Raw genomic sequence first — 16,295 nt, forward strand, 5'->3', positions numbered from 1 at the left:
TCTGTGAAGTTATTTTTACCTTCACATCTCATAGCTATGCCCCTTCTCTCCCGTCAAAGCCACTGCCCTCCTTCGAGCCCTCATCATCTCTTGCCTCAACTATTCCAATAGTCTTACTCATCTCTAATTGGTCTTCCTGCCTCAAATCTCTCCTTCCTGATCCTTCCTTCGCTCGGCTGCCAGAGCGGTTTTCCTGAAAACATAAAACCATTCTCTTCATACATTTTACTCCCCTTCATGCTCTCTATAATCCAGCTTTCCTGGCTAATGTGCTGTTGCTCTGGCACAATGTTCCCTCTCCCATCTCTGTGCCTTCACACTGTCTGGAATGCTCACTCTCCCCAGCTCAGGCAGATTTCATGGAAGTGGCAACCTTGAGTTGAGTTTTTTGTTTGTTTGTGAAGCAGTTGCGGTTAAGTGACTTGCCCAGGGTCTCACAGCTAGTAAGTGTTAAGTGTCAAGTGTCTGAGGTCAGATTTGAACTCAGGTCTTCCTGAATCCAGGGTTGGTGCTTTATCCACTGTGCCACCTAGCTGCCCCTTTGAGTTGAGTTTTGAAGGAAGATGAGGTTCTGAGAGGCATGGATGACTAGGGATGTTATTTCAAGATTGGGGAGCCGTCAGAGCTGGCCTCAGGAAGACCTAGGTTCTCAAGGCCTGTCCTTTGACACCTGCTTGGCTATGTAACCCTGAACAAGTCCCTTGACCTCTTAGTGCTCCCTAGGCAACTCTATATGACTACACTTTGCAGAGTAGGTGCTAACCTGCATTGGTGGAGGGCATTTACTCATCTGGGAGTTCCTATATTACTGGAATCACAGCCAGTCCTTGTCCCTTATCCTATGTACCAGGCATAATGCTAAGTAGATAATATACAAACATGATATACAAAAAATAAATACAAATATACAAATACAAAAATGATACAGGGGCAGCTAGGTGGCGCAGTGGATAGAGCACCGGCCCTGGATTCAGGAGGACCTAAGTTCAAATCTGGCCTCAGACACTTGACACTTACTATCTGTGTGACCCTAGGCAAGTCACTTAACCCCAACTGCCTCACCAAAAAAAAGATACAGCCCCTGTCCTCAACCACAATGACCCACCATGATTTCAGAGAAAGAATAATGAAACATGCTACCCACTTCCTGCTAGAGAGGTGAGAGACAGAAAGGAGGTGGAGGAAATAGATATGATTTTTCTTTTAGATGCTGCCAATGCGGAAATATGGGTTTTTGGTTTTCTTCTATTCTTAATTGGGGAAGAGGAGGAGGAGGAGGGAAGAATGGGGAGACAGATTTTTGCTTATTGAGAAAACAATTTAATTTAAAAAATGTAGATGTAAAAAACAAAAGTTATCAAAATGTATTTTAAAATAAAATTAGCAGCTAGGTGGCGCAGTGGATAAAGCACTGGCCCTGGATTCAGGAGGACCTGAGTTCAAATCCTACCTCAGACACTTGACACACTAGCTGTGTGACTGGGCAAGTCACTTAACCCTAATTGCCCTGCAAAAAAAAAACCCCACAAATTAACCATCTACAATTAGTGACTCCTTTTTTTTTCTTTTTTCTTTTTTTGCAGGGCAGTGAGGGTTAAGTGACTTGCCCAGAGTCACACAGCTAGTGAGTGTCAAGTGTCTGAGGCTGGATTTCATTCTTAACACCTTCACTATTGATTCCAGACTAATCGACCCAATGAAATTGCTCTCTCCAAACTGCCAGGTCTGATGACTTCTCAATCCTCTTCCATCTCGACTCCTGTGCAACACAATACTGTTGGCCATCCTCCTTGACATTCTCTCTTCTCTGCCTTTTCATGCTACCAATTTCTCCCAGGTGTCCTACCCACGCATCTGACCACAAATATCCTTGGCTAATTTCTTGTTGTCTCTCTGTCCTGAGCCCTCTCTTCTCTCTATACTCTTTTTTTTTTTTTTTTTTTTTTTTTGGTGAGGCAATTGGGGTTAAGTTACTTGGCCAGGGTCACACAGCTAGTAAGTGTTGTGTCTGAGGCCGGATTTGAACCCAGATCCTACTGACTCCAGGGCCAGTGCTCTATCCACTGCGCTACCTAGCTGCCCCTATACTCTTTTTTAGTAACCTCATCAACCTCTATGGAACCAGTTATTATCTCTGCAGTTAGATCCCCGATTTACATGTCTCTCTTCATCATCAGAAATTGCCTAATAGGCATTTCAAACTAGACATTGCAAAGGCACATCAAACTTAGTAGGTCCAAAATTGAATTAATGAGCTCTCTCCTTAAACCCTGTCCTCATCCATGCTTCTCTCTTACTGTCAGCAGGGACAGCTAGGTGATGCAGTGCATGGAGCACTGACCCTGGAATCAGAAGGACCCGAGTTCATATCTCACCTCAGACACTTATATGTGTGACTCTGGGCAAATCACCCAACCCTGATTGCTTTAAACATGGAGGGCCATCTCTAGTCATCCTGATGTATATCTTTCCACTAGACCCAGTTAGCTCTGGAGGAGTGAAGTTGGTGACCTTGCACAGCCCTCCCTGTGGCTCCAGTTCACTGCAAATCATGACATCACCCTAATATCATAGTCCTCTTCAAGAATGAAGGACAAACATTTGTGTGTGCACATGTGTGTGTGTGTATTTTACTGTCAGCATCACCAACTTTTCAGTTGCCACTCTTGGTGTCCTCACCTCTTCATTTCTGCTCACCCCATATATCCAATAATTTGCCAAATCTTGCCATTTCAATCTATATAACACCTCGATTCTGCCCCCTTCTCTCCCATAATCACCCTGTTTGTTCTTCAAGTTTCTTTCCACCCCATCCTCCCCCACAACAGTCAAAATGATTTATCCAAAGTACAGGGCTGCCCATGTTCCCCTCTACTCGGTAACTCCAGTGGCCCCCAGTTATTTCCTCTAAGATTAAATACCGTCTCCTCCGGTATTTACAGACAGTTCTATTTCTATCTTGTCGGTCTTCTAATATATTATTCCCATGTGGCACCTTGTTATCCAGCCCTGTTAACCTCGAAGATGAAGATGATCTTATTTCCCATCTCCATGCCTTTGCCCTTGTCCCTCTCATACCTAGAATTTACTCTCACCTCAGAAGCTCCAGCTCCTACTTGAGGCATTTCCTGAGCCTCTTGTTGCTAAGGCCTTCCCCTCATCTCTAGTGCATATGTGCCATGTCTATTTATATATGTGAAGCCAGCAGAGCCACGTGTGTATGCAATCTCCCCATTAGGAAAGCCCCCACCCCATGGCAGTTTCATTTTTATTATTGGGAGCCGTATTGTTGGCAGCCAGGTGGCACATGAGTGGAGTAAGGAAGAGCTTACCTCAGATGCTTACCGGTAAGCATTTTGCCTCAGTTTCCTCACCTGTAAAATGGGGGTGATAACAGCACCTATCTCCCAAGGTGGCCATGAGGATCTATTTGAAATCTCTGTAAAGTGCTTAGCCAATGCAAGGCACAAAGAAGACACTTGTTTACCTCCTTCCAAATGGACAGGGTGAAGGACAGAAATCACCGAATGTTGATGGGTTTTTCTCTTTTTAAAAAATAAACTTTTTTTTAACATCATTTACATCCAATGGATACTCAGATAAGTGAAGGCCACGGGGTAGGGCTTAAGCCTTTATACATGCATGCACCTGGCACACAACAGGCGCTTAATAGATGCTGATGGATGGACCGTTTGAGTCCGGGGGGCACTAATAAACTCTCCCCCAATCCCCCTCCAACAGAGAGAGCAAAAGCGCTCAATCCTCACCGCGGAGCATGACGGGACATGTAGTGTCCGTCTCTTCCCTCCTCCCGCCTCTTTCGAGCTAAGCTTCCCTTCGGCTGGGGCCGCCTCTCCCTTCCCGACAGGCCCCGCGAGGTTTCTGGCCTCTGATTGGCTAAAGCTGGGGGAGGGGGCGGGCGTCTCCACCGGCAGCCGTTGCCCGGCGTTTCCGGTGTGAGGCCTGAGCCGGTAGCCCTACGCTGTGAGTCTTGTTTGGGGGAGGGGGGGAGGGGATCGGCCGCGGAGGAAGAAGAGAGATCGGCTGAGGCGGCGGTGGGAGAGGAGAGCGGGGACAGGACGAGATCGCAGCCTCCCTGACTCGCAGGCCCGGGAGGGGCGCGCGGTGTAGAACGCGTGGACGCGGGGAGAGGAGGGGGAGAGGTAGGGCCTTGACTGGGGGGAGGGGGAAGCGATAAACAAGGGCGCTAGCGCGCTTGCGCGGGAGCATCCCTAGGGGCGCGGGGCAGGGCGGGGCGGAGCCCACGTGGGATGGGTTGTGGGGCTGAGGTCTACCAGGGTGGCGCCCCTCCCCCGGCTACCCTGGGAGGCGGGGACTGAGGGAGCCTGGGCTACGTGCGAGGGAGGAAGCTCTGGAACGGGACGAGCCTCTAGAGTTGGGAACTGGGCCCAGCCCGCGGGTGGGAGGGGACCTCCGGTCCAGCCCTCTGCCCGTCTGCTCTCGTAGACACGTTTCAGGACGCTTGTCCCGTGTCAAGGCCCCGCGCCCCGAGGGACGTCCGGGAAAGTAAAGTAGGAGCCTGACCACTTTGGCGTCCCGGCGGCCGCGTCATCGTGCATTTCCCCCTCCCCACCCCCAAGGCAGGCTCGGTTTGGGAGGAAAACTCTGGGGGAGGGGGAAGGGGGTGCCCAAGAAACACTAGATGACCCTCTTCCCAAGGAAGTCTGGGCATGATTAAAGTTTTGGTTAAAAGTTGAGAAAGACCCCGGGGCCCTCAACGGCGGCTTCTTATCCTTGGAAAGATTGGTTCAGACTTGAGCCTCCGAAGCCACGATGAAGAATCGGGACAAAGAGGGCGGTGCTTCGAAGCTGCCAGCCAGCCCTTCCAAAGCAAAAGCCCGAGCGGGGCCTCAGGAGCCCGATGCATCGCAGACCTCGAGGCCCGAGGATGCCCAGGAGCCCAGGAGCCAGGGGGTTCCCAAAGCGGACGGACGAAGTCCCGCCGGCCAGACCCAGGAGAAGAACGAAGGTATGTGCCGGGAGGCTATTGCCTCCTCCCTGGTAGAGTCACAGGATGGGAACTTTTGGCCACAGCCCCTGGAGAGAGGGGAATGAGAGGGTGATGGCGACCCCGGCTAACTCAGAAGCAGACTAAGATGATTCCCATACCTAGGTCCTCTAGTAACAACTCCAATTTCCAGGGTGTTTAGTTTGTAAACTTCTTCCTCCAGTTGGTTTTGTGGGTAAGGTAGCATATGCATGGTATTCCTCATTTTGTGAGAAAATGCTTTAAAAGTCATAAGCTCGAGTTAACCTCTCGGAGCTCCTGACACAGTCACTCCAAAATACTCCAAATATAAGTCATAAGGGGCAGCTAGGTGGCGCAGTGGATAGAGCACTGGCCCTGGATTCAGGAGTACCTGAGTTCAAATTCGACCTCAGACACTTAACACTTACTAGCTGTGTGACCCTGGGCAAGTCACTTAACCCCAATTGCCCAGCAAAAAAACAAAAACAAAAACCAAATATAAGTCATAAGCTCTCTATACTGTACATATGCATTATTTTCCAGGCCCAGAGAGGTTTTGACTTGCTCTTAGCTACTAGGTACGAGTATGTCAAGAAGTGCATAGCAGAGCTCCTTAAGAGCAGGGGCTGTCTTTTGCCTTTCTTTGTATCCCAGCACTTAGCACAATGCCTGGCACAGTACATGCTTATGGACTGACTGACCTATACTTCCTGTTTACCTGCATTTCCTCTTCTCTGCTCATGACTTATGCCCTGAAGGGGAAGCCCAGACTAAGAGGATTAAATTTAATGAAATGGTCTTAGAAGTGGCTAGTGGAGCAGGATTCTTCCAACAGCTTGAGGAACTTCCTTGGACAGATTTTTAGAAATCTTTGGGAACTTCCTTAAGCAAGATGGCTTAGTGGATTCGAGAGGGTTGGGCTTGGAAGCAGGCCTCAAGGAGCCTCAGGTTCCTAGCTGGATAACTATGCCTAAGCTACAACTGCTCTCGGCTTCACTGGTTTCCTCTATAAAAAACAGCAAAATAATCATTATGACATGTACTTCAGAGAGCTGCTGGAAGGAATTCTGTTTTGCAAACCTTAATTGGAGCTATTAATTTCACTTTCTTCCCTGTTTTTCTGCTGCAGGGGGACCAACCAAGAATTCCCAGCCAGGGCCTGATTGTGATGTCTCTGAAGAGCTGAGTCGGCAGCTGGAAGACATACTGAACACCTATTGTGTTGATAGCAGTCAGGAGGGACCGGCTGATGATGGAGGCCAGAATGAACACCCAGAGCCAGATGAGGTTGAGAAGAGCAGGAATTATGCTGCCCGGAACGGAGAACCGGAACCAGGAACCCCTGAAGTCAATGGAGTGAAGGAAATCACCAAAGGAGAGCCCGGTGTTGAAGAGATCCGGGCAAATGATGAGAGTGGGGACCGAGAGCAGAAGCGGGCCCAGGAGAAGAAGAAGGCCAAAGGCCTGGGTAAGGAGGTGGAAGCTTTGGGTACATTGAGTTTCAAGGTTTTATCACATTATGGATGGTATCACCCTTGTCTATGGGGCTGTTGGGTCGGTCTCCTTCTCTGCCTCCCCACCTTCAAAGTGTAAGAGCCTTGAGGGCAGACTTTGTCCCTTCCCATCTTTGTATCCAGCCACTTGAATTTGCTTTCAAGGAGTGAGAGGGAATTTGGAGACCCTGGGCAAATGACAGCCCCAATTGCCTCAGAGAGAAAGAGAGAAGTTGGAGTGTCGCTTGTGACCTGCCCCATCTGCAGGTGCTGAGCAGCAGTACTTTTGTGTAGATCCTGCAGTAATTCTGCAGATCCTGATGATTGAGGCTTCAACTACTGGGGATTTCTCTTTGTTCATCTCTTCCTTTCCTGCCATCATTGTTTTCCCTCTTTAATGAGGAAAAATCTACAGGTCCTCAGAAAACATTTGGAAAGGAAATCACTGAATTTGGCAGGAATGTGCTAGGTCTTTGAGGGAGGAAGAGGAAGACCTGAGCGTCCACCCCCCAGTTTTCACCCTCTTCATCTGTGTGGCAAACCTTGGGTCTTAGCTGAGGGCTGAGTACTCGGGGAATGGGATTTGGGGCCGAGAGCCCACCTGAGGGTCTCCTGTTGCTTGGAGGCGTACGTAAAGAAGATTCACTGTGTGTCCCTCTGCCTTCCAGGGAAGGAGATCACTTTGCTAATGCAGACACTGAACACCCTTAGCACCCCGGAGGAGAAGTTGGCCGCACTATGCAAGAAATACGCTGAACTGGTCAGTTCTGGGCCCTTCTTCTACCTCCTTCAGGGTTGTGGAATCTGGGTGACCTCAAGGTTGGCATGGGCCTGACCCTGAGGGGGAAATGCAGATGATAACATGTCCTAACCTGGGGACTAATATTTCTCTGAAAATGAGTAGAGGCAGGGAAGGGACTGGCGGAATCCCCCCAGCAATATTCCCTAGGGGCTCAGAGAAAGCAGAGAGCATTTAAGGTTCCTAGAAGAATTGCCCACAGAATAAATCTCCCTCCATTCAGGAGTGCTCCCCTTCTTTGGGGGCTGTGAACTAGACTCTGTGCCTAGCAATGCACCTCCAGCATGGATGGGGTCACATCAGAAATTAACCAGGGGAAAAGGGCAGGCAGCTAAGTGGTGCATTGCATAAAGTACCAGCTCTGGATTCAGGAGGACCTGAGTTCAAATCCTGCCTCAGACACTTGACACTTACTAGCTCTGTGACCTTGGGCAAGTCACTTAATCCTCACTGTCCCACAAAAAACAACAACAAAAATAATAGAAATGATGTGGGGGGGTGGGTGTGTGCAGTGTTTGGCAGTTAATGCTGCCAGGGCCCTTTGCTTTAGAAACTGCCAGAGCTATCACCTGCTTGGCAGCCTCCCTGTGCCATGGAGGGGGTTGCTGAGGAGGCAGGCTCAGAGGTGCTTCAGTAACACAGTCAAGGTCACTCGGCCAAGAAGGGCCTGGCTTCCAGGCTGTAACACTCTGTTCCTTCTCCCCACATGGCCTGGAACTTGGACTCCATGAACTGTCTGGCCTTAGGCTCTCTGGCTGCTTTGTTAGGGGGGCAGTGAGAGGGGGAGGGAGGAAGGCTGTGGGCTGTTGACCGCTTCTGCCTCCTTCATTGTGGCAGAGGGCAGCCTCGATACCTCCCACCCTGCCTCTCTCCTAGAGCCAATGAGGTGTGGGACAGGCTAAAGGGGCTGGCTTCTTTTGGTTCTCTGAGACAGTGTTGTGGGGTGCTGGTCCTCTCATCTGGGGCTCTGAGCACTCTGTACAGCAGATACTTTATAAGCATTAGCCCCATTTTACAGAGGAGACTGATGTTCCAAGAGGCTCAGGGACTTGCCCAATATCCCCCAACCTGTAAGTGTTGAAATGAGGGGGAGGAAGGCAGGAAATGGAGAGATGGAATTCAAAGATGCTTGTCTGGCTGCTTTGGCCAGACTCCCTAAAGGATTGGCTCCCGGGCTGACCCCCATACAGTGCCGCATGCTCCTTGCCTCTTCTTCCTTACAGCTGGAGGAGCACCGCAATTCCCAGAAACAGATGAAAGTCCTGCAGAAGAAGCAGAGCCAGCTGGTGCAGGAGAAGGACCAGCTGAGGAGCGAGCACAGCCGGGCTGTCCTGGCCCGCAGCAAGCTGGAGAGCCTGTGTCGGGAGCTTCAGAGACACAACCGAACCCTCAAGGTGACCCGGCTGCCCATGGCCTGCCAGCCCCACGGTCGGGGGGTCAGGCACCCGAGAGTGGGCAGAGATCGTTGTCGCTCACTGTTAGAACCCCAGGGAGGCATCTTCCCCTTCTAGGCGACAGGTGAAGGCTGGACTGCACCTGGTGCTGGTGGTTGGGTGATTGGAAGCCTTCCCAGTTCAGTCTGGGGTCACCTTTCAGCCTCTCAGTTGTAACTCCACACCAGTTAGCCGGGCCCCTCACCACTGCCACAGCGGCAGCCTCTGCTAGGACAGGGGTGGGGGGAGCCCTTTGAGATGTCACCGGGACCCGCTAGGGCCCCTCCGGCCAGCACCACTTAGCCCGCGTCCTCCCTCCTGCCTTACAGGAAGAAGGAGTCCAGCGAGCGAGGGAGGAAGAGGAGAAGAGGAAAGAGGTGACCTCCCACTTCCAGGTGACCCTGAGTGACATCCAGCTGCAGATGGAACAGCACAACGAGCGCAACTCCAAGCTGCGCCAGGAGAACGCAGAGCTGGCAGAGCGGCTGAAGAAGCTCATCGAGCAGTACGAGCTGAGGGAGGAGGTGAGGGCACGGTGATGTGTGTAGCCCCGGGGGAGGGGGGGGACCTCCAAGGCTAGGCCTGTCAGTAGCAGAAGTAGAATTTGAACCCAGGCATCCTGCCTTTGAGTCTTGTGTTCCTTGCCAGCCCAGGTTGATGTTTAGGGTGGTGACAAGCATGGGGCCTTCACTAAGCTGGGCTGGGGCTTTGGAGAGGCCAGGTGTTGTCAGGTGAGATGGGGGTTCAGCCCAGCCCCAGATGACTAAATGAGTGGTCACCAGCTTCTTCCCAGGGTAGCGTAAACCTCCCTTTGCTCCAGGCCCAGCCACCTGGGCACTGGCCTTAACTCTTCCCTCCTGGGGGCTTCTCTTGGCAGCACATTGACAAGGTCTTCAAACACAAGGACCTGCAGCAGCAGTTGGTGGATGCCAAGCTCCTGCAGGCCCAGGAGATGCTGAAGGAGGCTGAGGACAGGCACCAGCGAGAGAAAGACTTTGTAAGTGTCGCTGTAAGGGACCTGTCTTTCCTCTCTCCCTCCCCACCAAAACCAGAACCCTGCCTCTGCTAGGGAGCTGACCAGCCATGCTTCACCCAAGGCAGATGCTGGGCTGTAGATGCTCATCTCGTTAGCCTTTGGTCTCATCTGTAGCCAAGGAACATTATGCAGGCCCTGGGACACCACCCAGGGAGCCAGGGCTGGATAGGACCTGATCTGTGGCCTCTGGGGTTCAGCCTGGGGGCTGTGATACAGAGATGATATACAGGGGCAGCTGGGTGGCACAGTAGATAGAGCACCGGCCTTGGATTCAGGAAGACCTGAGTTCAAATCTGGCCTCAGACCCTTAACACTAGCTGTGTGACCCTGGGCAGGTCACTTAACCCTGATTGCCTCACCAAAAAAAAACCAAAAACAGATGACATACAAAAAGGGTGGGGACTCGGGAATGCTGCAAGGAGGGCCTGGGGGATACTGGGCTTAGAGCCCAAGACCTCGGTGGCCTCGGGCTTTTGGCCAGTCTACCTCTTACATTGTCTGCGCCTCAATTTCCTCATCTGTAAAATCTGGGGGTGATAGAAGATTCCCAAATAAGGTCAGGGCAACAGACGCTGGGGCACAGAGGTTGGTCTTTCCAAGGCCTTGGCGGAGAGCGTACTGTGGCCAGGCTTACACGCTGTTGTCCCCCAGTGGCAGCAGAGCTCTGGGCTGTGCTGCCCTTGCTCTGAGACCGTGACTCTGACTCTCCTGCTTGTCTCTGGAACAGCTGCTGAAGGAAGCCGTGGAGTCCCAGCGAGTGTGTGAGCTGATGAAGCAGCAGGAGACCCACCTGAAGCAGCAGGTAAGGCCGGACTGAGGGAGGCAGCACCCCTGGCGGGTGGTAGACAGGCCATGGCAGCTGGCCAGCACCATCAGGGACCTGATGCCCGTGCTCTTGTCTTCACAGCTCGCATTGTACACAGAGAAGTTTGAGGAGTTCCAGAACACTCTGTCCAAGAGCAGCGAGGTATTCACAACGTTTAAGCAGGAGATGGAAAAGGTAAGTCCCTTGGCCCTACTGGGAAAGGGCAAGGCCCTCAGCTGCCGGCATGTCTGTCTGGTCATCTGTAGCAGGGACATAGCCCTGCTTGGCCTTCTCAACGATCACGGGAAGCATCAGGGACAATGGGAGACCTTGTTTTTCTTCTAGGGCCAGGGCTGGCTTAGGGACTCCACTTTGGGAAGGGGCATTTGCCTAGTCCTACCTGCTCCTTTGTTTTTGTTGTTGTTAAATTTGGAGTTGGAGGGAATAGGATACAGCTCTTCCTAGTAAAGTAAAGCTGTTGTGTGGACAAAGGACTCTGAGCTACTTTGCTGTGACCATCACTTGTGGTACACTGTACCACTCTAGGAAAACCTTGGGTTGAGGCATTGTCCCCACTGTCCCTCCACCCTCGGGTCCCCTTCAGCTCCCAAGGGCACAGTAACAGTTCTCTTTTACTCCTCCCATGACAGATGACCAAAAAGATCAAGAAGCTGGAGAAAGAGACCACCATGTACCGATCCAGGTGGGAGAGCAGCAACAAGGCTCTGCTCGAGATGGCCGAAGAGGTGCGTGGAAGGATCCTTTCTGTGGGAGGGGGCAGCCACCCCCAAGCTGCTGGGATGTGCTGCTTAGGAAGGTGGTGGAGAAGGAAAGAGTGAGAAATCTTAGGGAGCTGGGCTGGGCACAGGCTGTCACCTTGGTGTGACACTCCTGCTGGAGGCGCCGGACCATGGGATGGGGGGGGGGGGCAATGAGCCTTGGGATTCAAGCTGCCCCATAGGAAGGGGGCACAGGAGGGGGCCCTTCTGTTGCCTGCTTCTAAAAATGCACCTTTTCTTTCAGAAAACTCTTCGAGACAAGGAGCTGGACAGCCTGCAGGTGAAAATCCAGCGGCTTGAGAAGCTCTGCCGGGCTTTGCAGAGTGAACGAAATGACCTGAGCAAGAAGGTGCAGGACCTGAGTGCCCATCCCCCACCCGGTGAAGCCAGCGGCCCTCAGAGGGACAGCAGCACTGAGCCGAGGGGGGAGAGCCTGAACTCCGGGGGCCCCCAGGGCCTAGAACTGAGCACAAGTGGTGCAGGCCACGCGGAGACTGAGGCAGCCACCCCTTCTGCTGACTAGAGAGCCCCAGGCGAAAGGAAGACCGGGGTGCCAGGAGGGAGCTTGCGGATGTCACAGGCCCCGCTGCCGTGGGGAAGAGCTGGGCCCGGCAGGCATTTGCCACTTTCTGCTTTAGGTTCTGGAAGATGGTTTTTATATATATATGGCATATAAAAGTGTGTGCCAAGCCCCATGCTTTTATATACATACATGTATAAAACAGTGCTCACTTGCCCATGCCTTGTTGCATGGGGAGAGACGAGTGACTAATCAGTGTGTTGGAGGGGCTCAGCAGAGCAGTCGCCGCTGTCACTGCTCGTGGTCAGGGCAGGTTAAATGGCTGCTGCTCCCTCCTCCCCGCCTCCCCCCCTCCCTGCCTCCCTCCCGGATTCACCTCTGGGAGCATGGCTTCACTAGTGCCCGGCCAGTGCATCCGCACCCAAGTGCACACGCCTGCTCTTGTATTCTGGTTGAGAGGACTGGGCTGGCTCTGGCTCGGCGTTCCCGCAGTGCTGAGAGCCTTTTTGCCCCTCTTGCTCTGGGAGCCCCGCAGGGATTCAGAGCCAACGTTAATAGTGTTTTCTAGTGAAGAGAAGAGACGAGAGCTCGGAGCCCATTTATGTTGAGCCACCCAGGGGGAGCCTCATGCTTTCCAGTTGTGCCCAAACTAGACAGTGCGTCCCAGTAGCCTTATGACTCACAGGTGCCTCTCCCTCCAGCACAAGTGGATTGAAAAGAGATCATCCAAAGGGTTGTTTCCCAAGGTGGTTTGGGGGGGGGGGGGTGCACAGGAGGGTGTTATAGTGGAGGGATTGATGAGGTAGGAGGAGACAGCCCTAGGGCATCTGCCTTCTTGTATCTACTATCTGGGTCCTGTAGCTGAGTTGGTACAGTGGTTGCATGCTCCTCATGGAGAGAGATTGATGTTTCCCTTTAGTGTTTCCTAGGACCTGCTTGAATCATTGCAAGGGCTGTAGAGCCCTGGGGGCTGCCTCTTGTTGCTGTAGCAGCTCAGCCCCAGGATCTCGGCCGTCCCCACCCATTTCCATGGGCTCCTCAGAATGAGGTTGCTCTGGTGAAGTGTCCGGCAAGACCTCCCCTCTACCCACGGACGCTGAGCAGAGGTCACAGGACCTGTTGTTCTGAGTTTGGCCTTGAACTCCAGGCTCTAGCTACCGATGGGCCTCTGTACTGGCTGAGGCCAGAAGGGCACATGGTAGCTCCCAAATTGGCCCGTCCCTGGAAGAGACCAGAAATCCACAGCCCAAGAATCATTTTTGGCTGATGACAAGGGAGTCTGCCCTTCGCTGTTCTTAACCGGGCTGTGCTATGAGGGCATTCCCCAGCTGCCACGCCAGGCTGTCCTCATGCCCTCTGCTCCAGCCCAGCCTTTTGCCTCAGTGGGACCAAAGGAGCTACAACAACTGCAGGGCAGAGTAGACCAGGGGGCTGTCTTGGAGGACCCGGCTGTTGTTTCTTCCCGTCCATCCCCTCGTTTCTCCTCCCTGGCCTTTTTCCATGTTGCTGAGTCCTGCTCACAGACTAACCCTGAATCATGTTCTTACAGACCTTGTTCTCTAATGTTACAGTCTTCCCCTCCCCTTGTGTCTTTTGGGTGGTTCTGGATTTAATCTCCTTCCCAGCTCTGGGAAAGACCCTTCCCCAGGGGACTCCTAGACAGAGACCACAATAGCATCCACCTGATACTTTGTATGCGCCCATCTTGTCTTTGTCCGACCTGAAGGTGAGGGAGTCAGGCAGTTATCAGGGCCTCTCGGGCTGGAGGTGGAACTGGGGGTGAATGGATAGATGTCTCCCCTAGAGCCCGACCAACACTTGGTTTAATTTGCATTCCAAACTCAGAAACATTTCCCCACCTCTGGGGTAGAAGAGATGGGTCCACGAGTCGTCCCTGCCCCTTTCTTCCTCTTCAGTCTTCCAAGGTGCCCCTTCTGCCCTTTGCCTCTTCCCCAAGGCCATGCGGGGAAGTCAGTTTGGGCTTCTCTGCTGCATGGAGAGAGCATGGACAGGCACTCACCCAATTCACTTCAGCTACCTCTAAGCTGCTGTAGGCCTGGGGCTACAGAGCCAGCTCCGGGCCCCTTGCTGGGACACTGAACCCAGATGCTTCATCTGGCCACAGACTTCTTGGTTCGACACCCAGTAAACCCTCTTTCCAGGACTCATTTAGTGCTGGGTCTGCTCATCCAGGCAGCCGCACTAGGGCTTCCTTTCTCCCTTGGCCCCCTTTTTAATTCTTAGCCTTTTTCCCCACTAGTGACCAAATTCCGAGTTCACCATGCCTGCTGCTGGCTGCTCTCCAAAGGGAGCTGGTCCAGGCTACAGCTCCCTCCTTTTGGTTTCTTAAAGTGGATGCTTGGCCCTGGGCAGTCAAGGGGCTGGATTGTACAAGGAGCCTGGGCAAGCCTCAGTGGCAGTGGGTGAGGTACCCCAAGAGGGGTGTCCAAAAAGAGGGTCGTACTTGGCCTCCTTAGCCTTGGGCCCTTCCTTGTTTCAGGGATTCAGCCCCACGCACACTTTCCTCTCCTACCCGTGGCCCTTGTCCTAAGAATGCATCCAGGCCATTGGGCCATGAGCACAGAGCATGTGATGATATGTGCCACAGCATTCTGGGGTTGATTCTATAGGGGTCAAACTTAGGCATTTTCTGTGGTTAGATGGCTCTGTTTGGGGCTGTGGAACATTGCCCCCCCCCCAGCTTGCCAATGGCACAGCAGGGTAGACAGGGTTTGGGGGGGGGGGAGAGCTTCCTGTCTGGTGTGGGCCCTCCAGGCAGCCTGACCCCATGGGGTTGGAAGCTGGATGCTAACAGCTGTCTTTTTCCTTTTCACAACAGACATGGGGTGGGGGTGGATTTTGATGTATTTTTAACCACATTAAATAGTCTATGCCTTAATTTGATCCTGCCTCCCGTGATCTATCTGGTGTGTTTGATTCAAGCAATTCAGCTAGGTGATTTCCAGCCACATCTATCTCAGCTTCCACAGGCATCAACATGTTCTGGGTCGTCCATGGCCCGGTCCTAATCCTGCCAATCTAGCACAGGGTTAGTGACATAGCAGGTTGTAATTGGGCAGGTGCTCAGGGAAGGAAGGTTCTCTGGACTCAAGATTTACAACATAGGAATCTTTCCCTTCTTTCTCTGTGTCTGTCTCTCCCTATCCAATCCAGTATTCCATGGACAGCTGCCAAGTCTCATTGATTCTCCACAGCATATCTCAGATCCATCCCCCTCTGTCCACTCAGTTACAACAGGCTTCAGGCCATCCCCACCTTCCTGGATTTATCAAGATGACCTAATTCGGCTCTGCTTCCTTTGTCCCCTCTCCAGTCCAATGTTTGCACAGCCACCAAATTGAGCTCATTTCAAAAGTACCAGTCCCTCAATAAACCCCAGTCTAGGGGCAGCTAGGTGGCGCAGTGGATAGAGCACCGGCCCTGGAGTCAGGAGTACCTGAGTTCAAATCCGGCCTCAGACACTTAACACTGGCTGTGTGACCTTGGGCAGGTCACTTAACCCCAATTGCCTCACTAAAAAAAAAAAAAATTAAATAAATAAACCCCAGTCTACCTTGCCAGACAATTTCTGCTACTTCTCACAAACTCTGTCCCCATATTCAGCCTCCACCCCCAGCCTCTGTACAGGCTGGAGAGGTCCATCTTCCCTGTGCTCACCTTAGGCTTCCTTGAAGGCTCAGCTCAGGTTTGACCTTTGAGTGGTGGCTTTTCCTGTTCCCTAGCAGGTGGTTAGTACTCTCTCCCAAATGCACTCTCTATATACCTTGTATTTACTTCTCTATTACCTCCCCTGAAGGTAAGTTCCTTGAAGGCAGGGACTCTTGTCTTTGTAGTTCCAGTGCCACACATGAAGATGCTTAATAAATCCTATTGGTATCTAAATTGAAAGCATGGTGTTACTTGAGACCATTCTGAGAACACCTGCGGGCCTTTCACTAGCTACCTCTCAATACTGTGGTGAAGAACCATAAAACCCTTTAGGGGTGGCTAGGTGGCCAGGTAGATAGAGCCCTGTACTTGGAATCCAGAGGACCTGAGTTCCAATCCAGTCGCAGACACTCAGTAGCTGAATAACCCTGGACAAGTCACTTAGCCTTGATCTACCTGGCTTCCCCTTTCTGGAAAGGGGGGATGATAATAGCACCCATCTCCTAGTGTGGTAGCGAGGACCAAATGAGATAGAGTGCTTTGCAAAACTTAAAACGCTATAAAAATGCTAGCTACTGTTATTGTCAGACTCAAAAGCATTGGCATTATCTGTGGGCTACTGTATCATGTCTACACACTCCTAACCCGGCTATTGTTCTCCAAAGTGGAACTGACTAATGTATAACCCATATCCGATTGTTTGCTGGCCTCAGGAGGGGGGAGGGAAGGGAGGATGGGAGAAAAATTTGGAACTCAAAAAATAGCTTTACA

General features: G+C 52.1%; 1 protein-coding gene across 1 annotated transcript; it reads left to right on the plus strand.

Annotated features, from left to right (window-relative positions):
* Positions 1–3,975: 3,975 nt before the first annotated feature.
* TXLNA (taxilin alpha) lies at positions 3,976–14,743 on the plus strand. The gene is made up of 11 exons (XM_043995074.1): positions 3,976–4,163; positions 4,764–4,990; positions 6,120–6,458; positions 7,152–7,243; positions 8,506–8,676; positions 9,045–9,239; positions 9,593–9,712; positions 10,479–10,553; positions 10,659–10,751; positions 11,207–11,302; positions 11,580–14,743. Exons 2-11 carry the CDS (start codon positions 4,795–4,797, stop codon positions 11,856–11,858), a joined length of 1,656 nt encoding a protein of 551 aa, XP_043851009.1. The 5' UTR covers positions 3,976–4,163; positions 4,764–4,794; the 3' UTR covers positions 11,859–14,743.
* The last annotated feature ends 1,552 nt before the right edge of the window (positions 14,744–16,295 follow it).

The sequence above is a fragment of the Dromiciops gliroides genome, chromosome 3 (genome assembly GCF_019393635.1).
Source record: "Dromiciops gliroides isolate mDroGli1 chromosome 3, mDroGli1.pri, whole genome shotgun sequence".
Taxonomy (NCBI): Eukaryota; Metazoa; Chordata; class Mammalia; order Microbiotheria; family Microbiotheriidae; genus Dromiciops; species Dromiciops gliroides.

What these genes read in the sequence shown, in the direction of transcription:
- TXLNA (XM_043995074.1), top strand. Translation starts at nt 4,795, where the DNA reads ATGAAGAATCGGGACAAAGAGGGCGGTGCTTCGAAGCTGCCAGCCAGC. An exon ending in AGACCCACCTGAAGCAGCAG is followed by an intron (nt 10,554 to 10,658) that starts GTAAGGCCGGAC and finishes TTGTCTTCACAG; the next exon opens with CTCGCATTGTACACAGAGAA. An exon ending in TTAAGCAGGAGATGGAAAAG is followed by an intron (nt 10,752 to 11,206) that starts GTAAGTCCCTTG and finishes CTCCCATGACAG; the next exon opens with ATGACCAAAAAGATCAAGAA.